Source organism: Diospyros lotus, chromosome 14, assembly GCF_014633365.1.
Source record: "Diospyros lotus cultivar Yz01 chromosome 14, ASM1463336v1, whole genome shotgun sequence".
Taxonomy (NCBI): domain Eukaryota; kingdom Viridiplantae; phylum Streptophyta; class Magnoliopsida; order Ericales; family Ebenaceae; genus Diospyros; species Diospyros lotus.
The window spans coordinates 25,715,675-25,735,857 of record NC_068351.1 but is presented as its reverse complement, the minus strand read 5'-3'; the positions used below and the strand labels follow the sequence as shown (position 1 = coordinate 25,735,857).

Genomic DNA, 20,183 nt, shown 5'->3' with positions numbered 1-20,183 from the left:
TTTTCTTTTTTTTTTCTTCCCTTCTCTTCTCTGGCTTTCGCGCGCGCACAGTGCCTTCTTCTTCTTCTCTTTCCCGCGTGCGTGACCTGCTCTTCTTCTTCCTCGCGAGCGGCTGCACCTCCACGCACAGCCATGGCTGAACGCCGCCAGCCACCACCTTGGCCAGCCCCTAGCGTCGCCCGTTGCTCCTGAACCACCGCGCGACCGACGGCCAGCCGCCATTGCCGCGGTTGGTTTCCCCTGCGCGCAGTCACCCGCCATGGATGCCCCTGCCTAGCTGCAACCAGCAGCCTTCACGGGCCACTACAGCTTCCAAAGCTGTCACTGAAGCTCCCTCGGACCATCGGAACCACCGCCATCAGTCGCTCCAGCCTCGCCCGGCTTCCCTCGTTGCTGTCCTTCCTCTGCGTGCTCGGCCATGGCAACCTCCATTGCTGGTTGCTGCAACCGGTCGCAACCGCGACCTCCTCTCCCAATCTCTCATTCTCTTTCACTCTCTTTCTCTCGCGATCTCGGCCTCCCGCGAGCTCTCTCGCTGGTTCTCTGTCTTGGCTACCAAATGGCAGCCGTGGTCGTTGCCGCCTTGAGCACTTCCTCTCTCACCATTCTTCTCTTGAACAGCTTCCTCTCGGTCTCGTCTTGCTCTCTCAAACGCTTGATCAAGCTCCCTCTCGATTTCACTCTCTCTCGGCTCTTGGCTCCTCCATCCCAAGCTCTGTTTTTGATTTTCAAATTTGAAATGGCAACAAGCTCGCGGTTCTTGCCTATATACACCCACGCCCATATATACATATAAATTAATTACACATAAATCCCTCAGTTATTCCATAATTCCTTTTCAGAATCTCCTTAATTCCATTTAAGAATTTATTATTTGCACTTGGACCCTCCAAGTATTAAAATAAATACCATCAAGCCTCACCCAAACTTGATTTCTCAAAATTAATTACCGACCGCTACTTGGGAATACCGACCTCGTCTTTGTGCCTGTACGGGACCTTTATTCGACCCGAAAACACTTAAGGGTTGTCTTACTCAGAAAACTGAACCACCCCTAGGGTGCCCTCAGCTTCCAGGAGGTCCCCTCCGACTATTCGGTATTGGCACCCACTCGGGCTTATACAGAATTTATTTCAAAAATTATTCCTGATCGGACCGCTTCTAGCGTCACTATCCTTATCTCGAGACTCTCATCAATCCCTGGGCCTCTTCCCTGGACATCCAAGTCCCGAGGCACTCCCTGCTGCCAATTCCGTAATTTTATTAATTAATTTCTCAAAATTTACTCTTGGGCTTCCCGGGCCACCCGGGATCATTTCAAAAATAATCGAAATTATTTATTTTCAACACCATGTAATACCGGGTATTATAGGCATCCTTTAGGGCAGATTGAAGCTGGGTGTGGGTTGTGTGAAGGTCTTCCTTGCACCGTGAATAGGACTCCATCGCCTCGACTTACCCTTTCTTGGCCTTCTTTAGTTCCAAGGTAAGTTTCTTTACGTTCAGTCGGAGTAGGTCGTTCGCGCCCTTCGTGGCATCCAGTTCCTCCCCGAGCTTAGAATTAGCCTGGTTAGCTTCCAGCATATTCCTTTGAACTAGCTCTAGATCCTCATGAGCTTGAGCTTCGGCTTCATTGGCGAGCTTAGCTTTCTCTTATGCTAGCTCAACAGACTTGGTGAGAATGTGTACATTATGTTCAAGGTCGGCCAACTTAGAAGAGAGGGCTTAGAGCCCTCAGAGCCTCTCAACTTCGGACTCCAATGAAACGATACGGGCCTGGAGCTCTGACTCTCGTCGGGCAACTGAATCTTAAAAACCTGAAAGGTTCTGGAAGATAGTGGCAAAGCAAGAGTCAAGGTCTATTAGCATGAAAATAATTCAAGGGAAAAAGATAGCCGATAATGAATTACCTTAAGAATCTTGGTATAGTAATCTAGTTCGGTCATGGTCGGTAACGCATTGAAAATAGCCAAGGTCTTAGCAGGGGCCCCGGTCACTTCGGGAGTGGAGGTCCCTTCGGCCGAGGGCAAGGAAGGGGTAGGCTCTATTCTTCGTCACTTCGTCCTTCGGGCCAATATCTCCTTCGCGGATAGCGCAAAATTCTTTTCCAGCGAAGCCTCCCCTGTCAATCCTGGGCGTCCCCCTGGTGCCAGAGACATTAATATCCGCTTAAAGATATAAGGGATAGGAATGCTGGGAGGCATTATAGTGAACTCCCTACTTGCAGGCGACCGATCTCCCCGAGCTTCCACCTGAGCCGCCTCGAGAGCCTGGGTGATGGTTTCAGTATTGCCTTCGGATAGGTCTTGCAGGGAAGAGGGTGTTGTTGCAGCTGGTTACGGAGCAGGTTGGAAGTCCCTCTTATCCTTCAAGTCCTGAGGTCCCATGGAAGGGCTCTTCGAGCATGCCTTAGTGCTATCCTTATAAGCCTCCTAAAAAGTCTGAAGATCCCCTTCCGCTATTTTCTTTGATCGGGAAGAAACCGAAAATCCTTCTTGGCGTTCCTCGGAGTCCTTTCTGGCGATGCTGAGAGCCCTTTGCTTTGAGAAGGCTTGGAAGCCTTCTTAGAGGTTTTCTTGCTTCTGGAAAGGGTCGTGGGACCCATGTTCTCGGGGAAGTCCAAGACCATCCCCTTGGAGATAGGAGAATAAGTTATCTCCCAAAGATTTTCAATTGTGCAAGAAAAATAAAGAAGATCAATGTTGGAAAAAGATGAAGGGGATGAAGAAGTGAGGAGGAAAGGCAAAAGTTTAGCGCTCACAGTTTTCACCATCCAGGCCTTCCTGGCTAAGCATTGGGTTGGAGAGCCAATTTTCTTTCCAGTCTTGGCTGGGGCCCATGATCCGTCTGGCTGGCTCCTGAATAGCCTCGATGTTCGGGCGCTTATGTTTGGTATCCAAGGTCCACACGTTGCACGCCGTCCAAACCTCTTGCGTGGAGCTGGATATTTTAGGGCGGATGAAGATGAAGTGCTCTTTCCAGTTGTCTGAATCCTTGGACCCCCTGGAGAACATGAGCAAGGTGGTCGGGATATCGAGGTTAGGGCGCTCCTTAGACCTAAGGAGACAACCTTCATTCACAACCCTGGGTGAGATAGAGATCCAACCGCCTGGATCGCGATTGGTGGTAAAGAAATAATCAAAAAGCTCTCATGTAGGTTCCCCTGGAGCAGTACGGTAGATGATGATGAAACCCATCAGATACCTCCATCCGAAAGGAGACAGCTGGGCTGAGACTATGGTAAGATGTTGGAGCAAGGACATAACCCTCCCTTGGGAAGGCAGGCGGAAGCTCCTATCAAAAGCGCACTTGTAGACGCAAAGACGGCTGGTGATAGGGTGACATGCTCGCAGATGGGTGTTGAACTCAACCTCCCATTCTTTGGGATGAGGTATTTTTTCCTGAACTGTTGACACTCCGCTTCACTCATCCATTGGCAAGGAATGGAAGCATCAGGATGATTCTCCCACTTAATAAGCTTCACACCGACCGAGATAAGACTTTCGGACCAGTAATCACCATGGTAGGAAGTTAAAGAGAAAGCAAGGAAGATGTAGAAAGAGAAGGGAATGCTTGCTGACACAATAATAGGGTGAAGTAGGAAAAAGAGTTGGAAGAAGAAGCGAACAAAAGGATAAGGGTAGCTTATGAAAGCCTTGAGAGTGGAGAACTAAAGGGCAGGTAATGATGAGATTTAATTACCTAGAGAGTGTGCGGCTCGAGACATGAAAGGTTTGGACAGCGTCTAGGGAATAGACATGGACATTGGAACAAATCGGTAAAAGCACCCAACAGGCACATGCAAAAGGAAGGGACACCCTAGCCCTTTGGACCCTCGTGAGGAAAGGGAGCTAGAACCTTCGGCGACTTTAACACTCTTTGAGCCACCTAAGTAAAGAGGCTCGAGAAGTGGGGGGGCAAGTGATAAGGGAAAATACCCTCGGACCCATAATTACTCCAATGCCCCGGAAATATAGCCATTGGCAGCAGTGCCACGTGCCTACTGATGAGCTACTCCACTGACGTCATCCTACTCGAGTCTAGAGGAGACACATGACAGATGAGTATCACCACCCTAGCTAGCTTGTTACTCGCCGAGGATTCTCCGAATTCCTCGGGATCAACCATCCCATCGAGGATCATGGAGATGGGAATTACCCCAAACTCCTCGGAAGTGATTATGGAATCCATATTGGTAAGATCCCAGTTCTGCGAAGAACGGGACAAGGATCCCAGTAATTTGAAAGAAGATCCTTATCTTAGCAGAAAGATAAAAGGAGGAGAATCGGCAACAGGTAGGGGATTTTTTTTTTATCCTTATATTTTACTCTAAGCCTAAAATTGAGATACTTGAAACCTCTGTTCATCCGGTAATCTAACTTGAACGTTGGAGTGATTCTGGGGGAGCAAGTCCCCGACTCCATTACAGGTACTTGATCCGAAGACAGAGAGAGAGGGTGATCGTCCACCGCATCATCAAAAGCAAAGAAGAGAACTCTGAATAACTCTACTCACTTCATATCTAAAAAATTCAAGCCTATCTCTATTTGGTTTGAGATTTGCCTCAAACTCAAAATAAACAATCTTAGGAATATCAAAGATGATAATTTCAAATACCCCAACCCTATTCGCAAAAGGCAAAGCACTCTCACAAGTAAGCCATGAAACTCATAAGTTTCTTATATATTTATTACTCATTTATTATATTGACTTGAGTTTTAGAGGCCTTAACAAGAAACAAACCCATTCCGTTCTTACAGGTGCTCACATCGAAGCAAAACTATGGTAATCGATCTCAAATACCATTATCATCTACCATTCAAATATTGTATGAGATTACACTAAATTAGTATATTAAAGATTATTGAAAAAGTATTCACCAACAATCAAAATCAAATATTAGAAAAAATAATAATTCAACAAAGTTACCATCTACACCATTCCATTCATTGTTAAACAAGTCATAACTGTAATACCCGAGATTTTTATGAAACTCATGCATTTGAGGTAGTAAGATATGTCCAAGGAATCACAAGAATTCAAGGATAAAAATACAATTTCAAAGAAGTTCAGGAAAAGATGTGATTTCTTAAAAATATTGAAAATCTATTTAGGGGTTGATAAAAGATGCAAGAAACCTCTTCCTAAGGACATTTGGGATCGAAATAAGGAACCACATGAATATCCAAAGTCTTAAATAGTTTAGGGGGTTAAAGTTTTAAATATATGAAACTTCGAGTGAAAGTGTAATTTTTGGAAACCCATAACAAACTTGCTAAAGGAACGAACCAGCCAAATTTATCGTTTGAAGTAATCATGAAGCCTCATAAATGAAGCCCTTAGGTGGCGAATTGTGATTGCCGAAAAGTTCTATATATAGGCCAAGAATTTCACTCAAGCCATACCAAGGAGATTTGAGCCAAAATTAAGTTGGGTTGAGGAGTGTGAGGGCAGGAATAAAATTCTTAAGGAAGAAGGGAAGGTTTTGCAAGAAGAAATAGTGAAATCGGTGAAGAAATGATAGAGAAACTGAAAGTGAAGCAAGATCGCTACGGGGCAAGTAGCGTAGTTCAAAAAATTTGAACTTTGCCCTGATCCTGGCGATTGGATCAACTTTGAAATTCAATAATTCACATACAAATAAAATAAATCTAACCTTTAGATTTTTGAGTCGTTCGCAGATTCGAGCTGTCCAACTGTCCGGCCTCTAACTCGTGATACGTGGCACGCGTCCGTTGGCAAGGAGAGCAGAATAAGAGCGTTGACTCATTCTCCTTTATACAGCTTGTGTATGGACGGAAAAAAATGCCCACGTTTCAAATCGATGCCGAAAAGAAATGGGGAAGAGTAAACGGTAATACGTTTTTCAACTCTTGAAAAACTACACCAAAAACTCTCTAGTTTGGGCAACCCATAAATGGGTATTTATAAGGAGATATAGGGTTTCTTAAACCCTAATGGATATGGGTCGGCCCATTTAATTTAGTCCAATTAGAAACTTAATTAAATGAGTTTATTCTAGTCCAACTAGAAATATAATTAAATGGCCCAAATCTTATTATGGGTTTAAATATAATATTCAGCCCAAATCCAATTTAGCCTAAATATAATATTTAATATTTGGCCCAAATCTAATTTAACCCAAATATAATATTTAATATTTGGTCCAAATCTAATTTAGTCTAAATATAATATTTATTATTTAATATTTGACCCAAATCCAATTTAGTTCAAATATAATATTTAATTTTTGGTCCAAATCCAATTTAGTCCAAATATTAACTTAAGCCCAAATATATTTTATTTCCTATTTGCCACTCTAACAAATAGAAAATTATTAAATTAGAAACTCCTTCCTAATTTAATTAATTGCCATTTTAGGAAACTCTTTCCATTATGACGACCCCTCATCATATCGACGTCATTACGTCTCTTTGTTCTTTTTTCGTGAGAACCTACGACGGCATAACTTCTTTCCGAAGTGTCTAACTTAACCATACATTCGCTCTCCTGGTTTAAGCCAGGGATCATGCCTATTGCGTATGACTCATTAGGCTTCTGAATATGTTGGCAATGTGTCGGTACGAACACATAAGACAAGATTGGCCTCTAGTAAGGCGTCATGCTTACCCAATTATTCAGAAGGATTCATAATCCCCAAATAACCTTTCACAAGCATGGTTACTGTGTAATACGATCCTCTCATTAATGTATCTTATGTGATCTCAAGTCTGGCAATGTGTTGCTTGATTATGATCACATGAGTTTTTCTTCGGTCATCCAGATATCTTCACTTAATAGAAAGTGAATCAATAACTCCTTATTGACCTCTTTCACCATGGCCATGGATTTAAAATGAATATCCACTAAAGACGCCTTAGATACATCATCATTTATCAAGGGATAGAAGAGTCTCATCTTGGCTATGCACCCATCTCCATAAGCCTCGCGATATGCCCAACGATCGCCCACATGCAACCTTTATCTAGGCCCATCAAAACGATGTCAAAGCATACCGGTCTTCTTATGAGATGACCGTGACAAGCTCAGGTCCAAGGATTAGTTACACCCATCTCGTATGAGAATACCATCAACATATAACCAAAATGGATTCTCATGGTGAGTTATGTCCAATGACACATTCTCTAACATTGGTCACCTATGTACTTGTCTAGGCATCCCCATGCCTATGGGTGTGAGACCCCCATTACTATCGCATAGAAAAAACATAACACATACAAGTCTTACCGCAATTTTCAATTTCCATTCTTAACATTGCTATGACTTGGGACGTTTAATGATGTCTAGAAACTATGATGCATCATCTAACATCTTTATAGATTAATTACAATATACATCATATGGACTTCTATCTAGTTTCATTCGGTTATTACAATAATAACAAGAAATTAATAGAATAACTTTTTGTGAATTTGAATAACTCCTTATTTAAATAATAAATATGATTACAATTATCAGTGTACAACATGCCCAATCTGATTGGGTCTAGAGCACCTACACTAACAGAAACTGGTTTTATTGGAGTTTTCGAAGCCTCACTAGAATCTGGGCTGAACTACCAAAAAAAAAGCAAGGTAGGTCCGTTTAAGCTTATAATCGGGTAGATGTGAGAGAGAAAAAGCCATAGGAACAAACGAAGGTCGAATCAGAGTTAAAACGAAGAAGAAAAGGCAAAAAAATTGAAAGGTTATCGCGTCATCGCTGGAGAAGACGGTAGCGCGTGCAGTACACGTGCCGAGGAAGGCTGCGCATGCAGGTGTGTGGCTCACCTTCTAAAGGTGCATGAGGGCACATTTTCCCCTGCAATTTTCTAGAAAAATACATTAGAATAGATAGAATATTATTATGTAAAAATATTTGGTGTTGGTTTACAAAAACTCGTGTTTTCTGTAGAAAACTTAGACTCGCTTACTGTGAACAATACATCTGAAAGGTAAAACAGTAAGATGAGTGGTTATTTCATATGTCTCGCTTCATCTTGATCATCTTTGGTTTCATTTGTGTGTGGTTTGTGACTTACATCCCTTGTTTCCTTTATTCCAAGCATATCTTTTATATGTACTGATTAAAATGAGAGAATAAATTTTTGATATATGTTATTAAGGGGGAGTCTTAAAGTTTTATCTTACCCCAAGTTGCTCTTAAATTGTTGTTTTGCTCAATTCTCACATTTTCAAATGGTAAAATCTTTTCAATCCTTTTGCAAGATGTCTTTTTTGGATTATGATAAAAAGGGGAAGAATTTTGAGTATTTCATAGTAGTTTTGTCATCATAAAAAATGGAGAGATTGTTGTTTTGTCTTTGATGATGAAAAACTTTATATACTTGGCATTTTAAAATGAATTATGCTTTGTCTTTGAAAATGGAAAATAATCTATTCAATCGATGCCAAAGGATATATGTGCTTTCAATGTTTACAAAATCCTATATATTTATTTTTAAATCAAATATTTTGTACTTGTTTTGAAATAAAATGTATCAGAGTGTCAAAATATTTTTCATATTATGAACATTCTATTTGAAGACAAATTTGTAAACTATGTTAGTGGAATTGTAGACCATTTTTTGCTGTTGACTTTTAGGCCGTTGAATCAAGTTTAAACTATATATTGACCTATTTGTTAAAAGAGTTGATCATTTTAAACCTTTTAGCAAAAAAAGTTGATAGACAAATTTCATACTCTTTGTTGTTTTGATTTTAGTTCATTTTTAGTTGACCGTGCCTATATAGTATTGACTTTCTCTTTAAAATTGTCAACCATTTGATAAAAAAGTCAACCTCTTTTGTAAAAAAGTCGACCATTAAGAAGATGTTTGCTTAAAAACCAAAATGTGCCTCAAATTATTGAAGAAAACTCTTGAGCGATTAAGTGAAATTGTCAACCGCTTCCTTCACTAACATTCTATAATGGCCAGTTTTTGTAGGCTCCAACGGTTAATAACGACTAGTTTTTCTTCAAGCTTTGGGAGAAGCCTATAAATTCAGCTCAAGAAAGCATTGGCAAAGAAAAATGGATAGAAATAAAGTGATTTGAGCTTACAATTGTATTCATACTTCTCATTTTTGCTTGTTCTTTGATTTCTTTCTCAAAAAGTATCATTTGTATTATTTTATTTTAGCTTTTGTATCTTTACTTGAGAAATCATTGTAATTGAGAGTGTCAACTCTCATATATTCTCTTTGTACTTCTTATTATAATTCCTAGCTTTCGAGCTAGAGGCTTACTTTGATATAATAAATAGGTGGTATTTTCTAACGGTTTTATTAGAGGGTCTACTTAGTTAAGTAGGAGGTGATAGTAGTGTTAGAACGGGAGATGCTATGGCACACACCAAGAGGGGGGGTGAATTGGTATAATTAAAAACTTGATTGATAGAACTTGAAAAACTTTTTAATACAGGTTGAAGTTTTAATGATTTAAAACGTGAAGCATATAAAATGACAAATGTGAATCAAGTGAGGAATTAAGGAATGCTTGGAAAGATAAAGATGATTTAAAGAACACAAGCACACAAGAACACCAAGATTTATAGTGGTTCGGCTTAAACCAAGCCTAATCCACTACCTTAGCTCCCACTAAGGATTTTAAACTAATTCACTAAAACCTCCTACTTACACAAGTAGGCCCTCTAGCTACACAAGCTAGGAAATACAACCTCTCAATTTAATGGGCCTTCTAGCTACTGCTAGGAAAAATACAACCTCCCAATTTAATGGGCCCTCTAGCTACACAAGCTAGGAAAATAGAAACGATACAAATGAAAGAGATAAGCTAAGAGTTAACACTCTTAGTTACAAGTTCTCTCACAATGAAAAACAAGGCTTAACAATAAATTTACAATGATAGAACAGCTAAGCCTTGGAGAGAAAAAATAAAACAATGAAAGCCCAAACACTGTAAGCTCGAATAAAATTATTTGCAATTGCTAGATCATCTCGTTTCCGTCCATTAGCCTCCTCTTGATCATCTATGACATGTATATATAAGTGTCCCACGAAGTTGAAGAGAAATATAGCCGTTTGGAGCCGTTGGGATTTGAAAAAATAGCCGTTGGAGCTTTCTGCAAAAAGAAATAGTCGAGAGAAGAAATATATAGTTGACTATTTTTACAACTAAAGCAAGAAATAGTCGACAGACAAAACGAATAGTCGACTATTTTATAACACAAAATTTCAATAGTCGACAGACACATTCCAATAGTCGACAGATGCTGAGATATGAAGAAATATTTGAATTTTATGAACAAAAATAGTCGACAGACCAAAAGGCATAGTCGACTATTTTTACTCGATAGTCGACAGATGCTAAAATAGTCGACAGATGCTTAAATAGTCGACAGAACATCAAAAATAGTCGACTATTTTGAAGCATGGTCAACAGAATGATCCTGATAGTCGACTATTCTATAGAAAATCTTGAATTTTTAATACATACTTATTCGATTCTTTAAAAACTCATTTTGATTATCTTTAAACCAAGTTGAGATTATCAAAAGTATGATTTGAAACAAATTATTCTTAACAAATTAATCTTTCATCCATACTCAATATTTCATATCTTGCTTTAAGATTTATATACTAAAAATGCATTTTCTCATTCATATAATCCATATAGTAGAAATTGATTTTCATATAGACATTTATCAAAACCATTTCATTACTAAGAGATATTAGATATCAAAATACTAGAAGATAGTTTTCTAAAATGAACATACTTTCAAAAACATGTTCTAGTTGGTCTTTTGCCTTAGAATTATTTTGACCAACGATTTCAAGGAGATTCTTTTTAGATCTTAAAACTTGTTTATGCTAATCTCCAACTAATATAAAAGATCATAGATCATTTTAACAAAGCACTTTGAAATTGATTTTAGTTTCTAAACCATATGCTTTGATTGAGAGAAAATAAAAAGACATTTGAAATTTTTCATCATCAAAACTAAACACAAGAGTAAAATATCAATCTCCCCCTTTTTGATGATGACAAAACTTAAAATCAATTTCAACATATATCTCTCCCCTTTTTTGTCATAAATCAGAAAGGTAAGTCTTTTGAAAAAAAGGACTCTTCCTGGAATCAAAAGATAATCTCTCTCTCCCTTCTAAACTCTCCCCCAACGATTGTTTGAAAAACTTCATATTTAAATAAAAATATTTCAAATGATTTCACAAATCTTAAAATAAATAATCTCTCCCTTAAACCAAAATCTTTTCAATAGAAATGAATCATAATCAAGTAAAGATAGTTTTAAGAACTAGAGATAGCTCCCCCTTAAGATGACATTATTAATATCAAACATAATTTTTGAGCACGTCACATATATATATATAAACTTTTTCATGAGATGCAAAAAAAATTTCATACCATTTTGGGAACTCATGATCATATCAGAGCCAATCTATATCTTTCAAAGTAATCACTCATATTTAAACAATCAAAGTACTAGATCAAATGCATAGCCATTCATCATATAAGAGGCATATACATTAAATGATCAATATAGGAGTGAAATAGATCATTTCAAGCAAATTGAAAGACTCTTTTTGAAAAAGACTCCCCTTTAAACTTATACGAGAGGTTTTAAGATATAAAGACATTTTTCATATAAAAATAGAATAGCAATTTGTCTCAATTCAAATGATTTTCGCAAGAGTAAAATATGACAATGATCATAAATTTGAGGAATGAACCACATGCACTCATATATATATGTTCAAAGAATAAGTAGTCATCCAAAAGTATAAATCTAAACAAGTTATGGCAGATTTAATGCAAGACATATTAAGGATAGGGTTTAAGAACATACATTTATCTTTTAATAATCTTAGTCATACTTGTAATCACATAGGATCATTACATATAGATAACTTCAAGAAGCAAGATGATCCTTTAGCAAATAAAGCATGATTTCATACTCAAGTATTCATTTGTCACACAAAGATAATCAAGCTATTTCATACAAGAAAAATAGCATTATAAATGATTCAAGACATGAATACGATATGCCATCAAGAATATATCATTTATCAATTTTTTTTGAGATCTAAGAAATTGGCGGCCAAGCCCTTTGATTTAACCAATGATAGATTTGAGAGACATGAAGGATCAAAATTTCTTCAGATAAAATCACTTGAACACAAGGATTGATAGGGATTTATCTAAAGTTTGATTTCCAATAGATTTGGACATGATACCAATTGATATTTTCTTTTTGAGCAAGATTCCTTTAATTTTTGCTAGGGCTATAGCATTTGTATTGGCACATTTGATTTAGAATATTGTGGGGATTTATGCCATAGTCTTTTTGTTCCATCCATAAGATTTGAGCAACTACATATTCACCTTTAGTGAAAGAGAATAAAATGGAAATTCACTTTCTTCTAAACAAAGACACTAGGAATTTTCTTAAAACTTGATATGGATCACTAGTGTTCTTTTTAGCTATTTTGCCTCCAAGATGGAATTCATTAGGATTGGATTGAAGTCTAGCTCATAGGTAAACATTAAACATGATGTTTGTCCTAGTAGCTATCAAAATAGCAAAAGTCCAATCATATTTCTATATAGCTCATTTTCCACCATTTGGCATTTCTCATAATTGTCTAGGGTTGATGAATTGCTCTTTTGAGAGGCTGGAAATATTAAATTTCTTAAGAAGATGTATTTTTGAAGGGAGATATATAAATTCCTTTATCTTCTTGCCTAGATTGCAATCTTTAAAAGAGTTTTTAACTTTCCCATTATGCTTATTTCAAATTTCCCTTGGCATTATAATGACAATTTGATTCCATAGGGATTTATTTGAGGATTTGAATAAAATGTTATCTACATAGATTATTTGTGGATTCATAAAATGTCCTTGCTATGAGGCTTAGAGTAATGTTATATCTAATTGACTTCTTTTAGATTCTTCCTCTAGAATAAACTTGTTAGGACTCTCAGGTCATGACTTAGGGGCTTGTTTTCAACAATATAGTGCCTTGGAGAGATTGAGCACATAATTCTCATATTGAGGATTCTTAAGATTTGGAGTTTGTTTCGCATGCACTTCCTCATTTATAACCACTTAAAAACACTCTTGACATTCTCTTGATGAGCTTAAAGGATTTGTGACATGCTAATGCCAACAACATTCTTATGGTTTCTAGACTTGCTACGGGAGCCTAGGTTTCATCATAATCTTTTCCTTTTTCTTGACTATACCCTTAAGCTACTAATCTAGCTCTATTCCTCTTTTATCCATTAGAGCTTCCTTAATATTTTTGGGTTCTATTTGAGAAATGACAAGCTACATATTTTCTCTCTTGAAAATGATAATTTTCTCTTTTCATGAGCTACATTTTCTTCATTAAGCATTTAAACAAAATATCATTTGATAGATTTGATTCCTTTGATCTGATGAGAAATTTTCAGATCTTTATCCTAATTCTTTATCACCACCTTCCTTGGGTTTTGGAACTTCAACTCTCATATAATTAACTATAACTAGAATAGATTCTTCTACTGTTAGAGTTCTATAATTAAATACTCTATATGCTTTACTTTGAGTAGAATATCTTAAGAAAATTCTTTTATCACTCTAAACATCAAATCTTTCCTAAAGAGTTTTTACCATTGTTAAGAATAAAGCATATACTACCAAAAACATGAGAATATGGAGTATTTGTTTTATAACTCATAGGGGTTTTCTTTAAGATAGGCTTTATAGAAATCCTATTCAACATATAGCATGAGGTGTTAATGGCTTAGACTAAAAAGGAATTTTGTCACATAGCATAATTTTAGCCATTTCTTGTAAAGATCTATTTTTCTTTTCAAGTACCTCATTTTGTTCTAGCACTAGAAAATTATGATCAATACCATTTTCATCACAATAGTGCTTGAATTGTTCATTTCAAAATTCTCCCCATGATTGCTTCTAATTTTTTTGAAATACATATACTTTTATCTTTTGAAAATATTTCAAATGAGCTAAATGTTTCACTTTTAGATACAAGACATATTTCCCAAGTTACCTAGAATAGTCATCTACAATGACACAGATAAAATGAGTTTCACTTTAGGCTTTTGGGTTCTCATAGGTCCAATAAGATCTAAATAGATTGAGATTAGAGACCTAGAGGTTGAGATTTTATTTGAAGGCTTAAATGATATACTTATTTGTTAGCCTTTCATGCATGCCTCACAAATATTTTTCATATTTAAGCTTTAGGCAATTTCTCAACAAGATCATGTTTGGATAGATTATAGAAGCATATTCATATTTGCATGACTTAGTTCATTATTCCATAGATAAATAGATGAGAGATGAATGATATTAGGCATTTCTCTTATACTAGATGAGAATAAGTCTATGCACAATTTCTATCCAGTTTTCTATGATCTTCATTTCATTTGCTTTGTGACAAGATACATCACATGATTGGGCATTCAAGCATATTTAATATCTTTTGTCACACGATTGACATATGCTAATTAGGTTGAGCTTAAGACCATTTATCAAGACAATATTTTCTAGCTCAAAAATTTAGAGAAACAAATTTTATTCTCCCCCTTAGTCACTGCCTATATCAAAACACTATAAATATCCCTTAATTTTGAGAAACCAATATATTTGACAATATGAATAGAAATTTTCAGCAAAATCATAATGGCACACTTATAATTCAAAATCATCAAAATTATTAAACATAGAGAATTTAGGGATAGAAATGTACCACTAAGATTTTAATTAATAAAATCTTACTATTGGATGACAGAACATCTTTTGGGGTTGAATCTCTTTTCATCCCCTTTTCCTTCATGCTTGACTCATCCACAAAAATTTCTCTTTAAAGATCATTTGGATGTCAAGCAACCTGCACAAATAACTATCCACAAGCCTTTGGTGCCCAAACCACCTTGGGATCACCATTGTTAGCATAGAGATCTTCCTTAGGAACCCAAATTTGTTTAAATCTATGTGGATTATTTCTTTCAAAGCCTTTGCTTCTAAAATGATACCAATAGCTAGGATATGAAGCAACAAATTTTTGTTTCCTTTTTATGAAAATTGTTTGCTTCTTATCCTTATGCACATTCCTCCTAAAATGAGAATTTTTAGGTATCAAAACATGCTTGGATCCTTGAGGATTTGCATGAGAAACATTTAAAGGCTTGGTTTCCTTAGGAATCCATTTCATTTTAGGTCCATAATATGATTTCCTTTTTAAAGGACATTTGTATGCAATGTGACCTAATTTACCACAATAAAAGTATTTAATTTCATGATAGGTGTGTAAATGTCAGCTCTTGACTTTTGCTCTTTGACTATTAAAATTTTGAACACCTAGTTCATAATCACATGAATTTGTAATCTCATCTTTTAAAATAAATTTCTCATTTAATGCACTATTCGAGGATTTCAATTCAAACTCTTCCAAAACTTTTTCCTTTAAAAATTCTTTATTGGAAGTAATCAAATATTCATTCTTAGATTTTAAAACTTCCAATTCTTTTGACAGTAAATCTAATTTCTTTTTAACAGTTTTATTTTTCAAACATAGATTTTCGAAATTTTCATATAAATCATTCAAAGCATTCAATAACTCTTCATTTGAAAAATCATTCTCACTGTCATCAACATAAGCATATGAAGAACTAGACTCCTGATCAATATCAATAACAAGAGTAGAAGTAGAGGTTACCTCCTCTTCTTCATTTACCATGAAACACATGTTTGAGCTTTCTTCACTAGAGGCATGGGAAGTTCCCTTTTCTCCTCTATTTGTTGATGATTCAATGAATTTTCAACCTGTGAATTTTCATCAACTTGCTCACAACATTTGTTAGAAAGATATAATGAATCAAGAGTACTCAATATCTCTTTAGCACTAGAGCACTTAGAAATTTTTGCATAAACATCTTCAAGTAAAGCTTGATGCAAAATTTTCATAGCTTTGATATTTAAAACAAAACTGTTTTTATCATCTTCACTCCAAACGGATTTTGGTTTTGAAACAAATCATTTTTCTACAATATATCACAAATTAAAATCAATAGATTGCAAGTAAATACAAATCCTTTTTCTCCAAAAATCATAATAAGAACCATCAAAGTACGGTGCTACATTTGTAGGATAACCTTCTTTAAGAGCCATGGATCTCTCCTTAGGTTCTTAGACCTTGAAATAGGGAGTTAGGCTCTGATACCAATTGTTAGAACGGGAGATGCTATGGCACACACCAAGAGGGGGGGTGAATTGGTATAATTAAAAACTTAATTGATAGAACTTGAAAAACTTTTTAATACAGGTTGAAGTTTTAATGATTTAAAACGTGAAGCATATAAAATGACAAATGTGAATCAAGTGATGAATTAAGGAATGCTTGGAAAGATAAAGATGATTTAAAGAACACAAGCACACAAGAACACCAAGATTTATAGTGGTTCGGCTTAAACCAAGCCTAATTCACTACCTTAGCTCCCACTAAGGATTTTAAACCAATTCACTAAAACCTCCTACTTACACAAGTAGGCCCTCTAGCTACACAAGCTAGGAAAATAGAAACGATACAAATGAAAGAGATAAGCTAAGAGTTAACACTCTTAGTTACAAGTTCTCTCACAATGAAAAACAAGGCTTAACAATAAATTTACAATGATAGAACAGCCAAGCCTTGGAGAGAAAAAATAAAACAATGAAAGCCTAAACACTGTAAACTCGAATAAAATTATTTGCAATTGCTAGATCATCTCGTTTCCGTCCATTAGCCTCCTCTTGATCATCTATGACATGTATATATAAGTGTCCCACGAAGTTGAAGAGAAATATAGCCGTTTGGAGCCGTTGGGATTTGAAAAAATAGCCGTTGGAGCTTTCTGCAAAAAGAAATAGTCGACAGAAGAAATATATAGTTGACTATTTTTACAACTAAAGCAAGAAATAGTCGACAGACAAAACGAATAGTCGACTATTTTATAACACAAAATTTCAATAGTCGACAGACACATTCCAATAGTCGACAGATGCTGAAATATGAAGAAATTTTTGAATTTCATGAACAAAAATAGTCGATAGACCAAAAGGCATAGTCGACTATTTTTACTCGATAGTCGACAGATGCTAAAATAGTCGACAGATGCTTAAATAGTCGACAGAACATCAAAAATAGTCGACTATTTTGAAGCATAGTCAACAGAATGATCCTGATAGTCGACTATTCTATAGAAAATCTTGAATTTTTAATACATCCTTATTCGATTCTTTAAAAACTCATTTTGATTATCTTTAAACCAAGTTGAGATTATCAAAAGTATGATTTGAAACAAATTATTCTTAACAAATCAATCTTTCATCCATACTCAATATTTCATATCTTGCTTTAAGATTTATATACTAAAAATGCATTTTCTCATTCATATAATCCATATAGTAGAAATTGATTTTCATATAGACATTTATCAAAGCCATTTCATTACTAAGAGATATTAGATATCAAAATACTAGAAGATAGTTTTCTAAAATGAACATACTTTCAAAAACATGTTCTAGTTGGTCTTTTGCCTTAGAATTATTTTGACCAACGATTTCAAGGAGATTCTTTTTAGATCTTAAAACTTGTTTATGCTAATCTCCAACTAATATAAAAGATCATAGATCATTTTAACAAAGCACTTTGAAATTGATTTTAGTTTCCAAACCATATGCTTTGATTGAGAGAAAATAAAAAGACATTTGAAATTTTTCATCATCAAAACTAAACACAAGAGTAAAATATCAAGTAGATTTTGAAATCTCTAGTAGAGAGATAGAGTAATGGAGTAGGTTGAGTTTAGTCGAATCACTCTAAATTTCTTGCATCTCTAGCATTATTTTGTTTGCCTCTTTTACTTATATTTCACTATTTTGTAATTTTTCTTTGAAAATTTTCATAAATTTTTTAAAATAATAAATACAGAATTCACCCATGCATCTTGGGTGGGTGGTGCCATGCTTGATCTTGGAAAGCTAACACTTAGATTTATGATTACATCCAGTATCTTTATAGTTTTATACATTTAGCAAATTTCTTTAACATTTGTTTTGCAAGGAGGTCGGTGTAGTTTTTAAAATATAAAAATAATACACCTAATTTAGTAAAATTTTAAGAATATAATTAGGTGTAATTTATGGTAAAATTTTCTTTCACTCGTTTGTCCATATATATTAATACATGGTTAAATCTCAATGCTTCAACAGTGTTCGCGTGAGCAAATCTTATTTGAGAACCAAGGTTCAACTGCAATTTGAAGTCATATATATCACACTACATCTCATAATTAAGAAAGATGTACCATAAACCCAAATGCAAGCTACCTCAAGAAGTAAGCTTATTAACGACAATGGAATCCATGGAAACAAACGTCCCATCTCTTATATCATCTATATATATATTGAGAAGAGAAGACAACGCAGCAGGCAGGGAAGAATGGTCTTGCAGTTGACAGTAGTTAGGAACAACGATATAAAAAAGAATGGGATGAGTGGGTTTGATAGGTTGACAGACCAAAAATATTGAATTGCCCTTGCATTGATTATCATATATATATATATATATAATCAAACGTATATAACAATGAATATTGCAAGCACAAAGTCAGTGTTTATGGCTTGTCGGCCTATATATATGTATGTATATCAAACCGGCCACCCCAATCTGTTTTTCAAATCGTTATTCAAAACTAATTAAAATGGAGCTGAAAGGGGTTCCTTAAGATTCATTTGATCTGGGGATTCGATGCTACCATTGCTGCTGCATATGCATTGGCAAGATGTTCCAATAATCCGAGTCTTCTCCTCGCACTCAACATGCTTAAGCTTGTCGTCAACTAAATCTCCTTTCACAAATACCTCTGTTTTTTGGATCGTCGTAGCTTCCTGTATAGACATGTATTTCGTGATTATATATATTTTTATGCAAAAATACTATCAAAATAACGTGTGACAGTGAAATATATATATTTGGTTTTTGAATTTAGGAAACACACTTGAATGAAGACGCCGCAGGGTTCATCAGTTGGCTCCTTTTTCTGAAGTATGTCAACTGCCACTTCCTAGGGGAAATAAGAAAGACAAAAAAGAAAAGTAAAAGTAAGGTGACAAACCTTTTTTGATGTAAAATATTTTTACTTGAAAATTATTTTTTTTATCAAAAACATTTACACCCAATTTTGAAAGATTTCATTCTATCTTAAAAAGGAGAGAGAGAGAGAGAGAGAGAGAGAGAGAGAGAGAGAGAGAGAGAGAGAGAGAGAGAGAGAGAGAGAGATGAATATTGCTTACCCTGGCATGGTAAAGTTGGCCTTGATTCAAGGTTCTAGGCTCCATCTCAATAGAACAGCAAGGATTGTTGGCCATGGATCAAACTGCAACACAAACCCCAAACTCTCATGCAAAGCGATCGGCTTGCAGCCGCTTCCCATCACCAACCACTTCTATCCTTCTTCTTTCCTGGGATTCCCCCACCAAGCCATATATATACACGCACACGCGCACACACACGCACACCAAAAGTAGTATCTCTGATTACATAATATATATAATGATGTAACCACTCATCCCTTTAACAATTATAAGTTGTTCCCGTGTGCCGAGATAGAGCCACAAGCTCCAATTATATAGAAAAAAAAAAAAAAGTGGTAAATTGTAGATAGAGATTTTGTCCTTACACGTAATTTTCTGTCACTCATGCCCTCAATTTCAAGAGAGGTGATAAATTATAGATGGAGATTTTGCCTCATTGTGCAAAACAAAGAGTCAAACTCACGACTTACTGGTACAAATTCTAACTTATCATGACCTAATCACTTGACCGTGCCATAAAGACAAGATTGATACACTCTTAGTATTTAGTATTTAAAAAATGATAATTATCCTCACATTTTCTCCTTTCCTTATTCACTTCACCTTGTATGGCAAATTAGTTAGAATCTAATTGTCTATCAATTTTTTTTTTCTTTTTGGTTCGATGATGGTTTAGTCATCATTGAATCAAAGAGAGAGATATTAATAAATTATTGGATTTTAATTAATTTATAGGATATAAAAAAAGATAAAAAAATAAATACAAGAGTAATTTTCTTATATTAATAATTTTAATAATAATAGAAGAAAAAATGTAGGTCGAGTTGTCAAGTCA

At 35.6% G+C, this 20,183-nt stretch overlaps 1 protein-coding gene across 1 annotated transcript; it reads right to left on the bottom strand.

The window, feature by feature from the left end:
• Positions 1–18,557: 18,557 nt before the first annotated feature.
• Positions 18,558–19,552, bottom strand: LOC127790602 (uncharacterized). Its single transcript, XM_052320175.1, has 3 exons — positions 19,328–19,552; positions 19,033–19,098; positions 18,558–18,922 (listed from the first exon to the last, which is right to left on the bottom strand). Exons 1-3 carry the CDS (start codon positions 19,400–19,402, stop codon positions 18,731–18,733), a joined length of 333 nt encoding a protein of 110 aa, XP_052176135.1. The 5' UTR covers positions 19,403–19,552; the 3' UTR covers positions 18,558–18,730.
• Positions 19,553–20,183: the final 631 nt, after the last annotated feature.

Bases quoted from the DNA above. Each gene is read 5' to 3' on its own strand.
- LOC127790602 (XM_052320175.1), bottom strand. From the start codon at position 19,402: ATGGCCAACAATCCTTGCTGTTCTATTGAGATGGAGCCTAGAACCTTG. The intron at 19,099-19,327 runs GTAAGCAATATT...TATTTCCCCTAG, and splicing joins GCCAACTTTACCATGCCAGG to GAAGTGGCAGTTGACATACT. The intron at 18,923-19,032 runs GTGTGTTTCCTA...ATGTCTATACAG, and splicing joins CCTGCGGCGTCTTCATTCAA to GAAGCTACGACGATCCAAAA.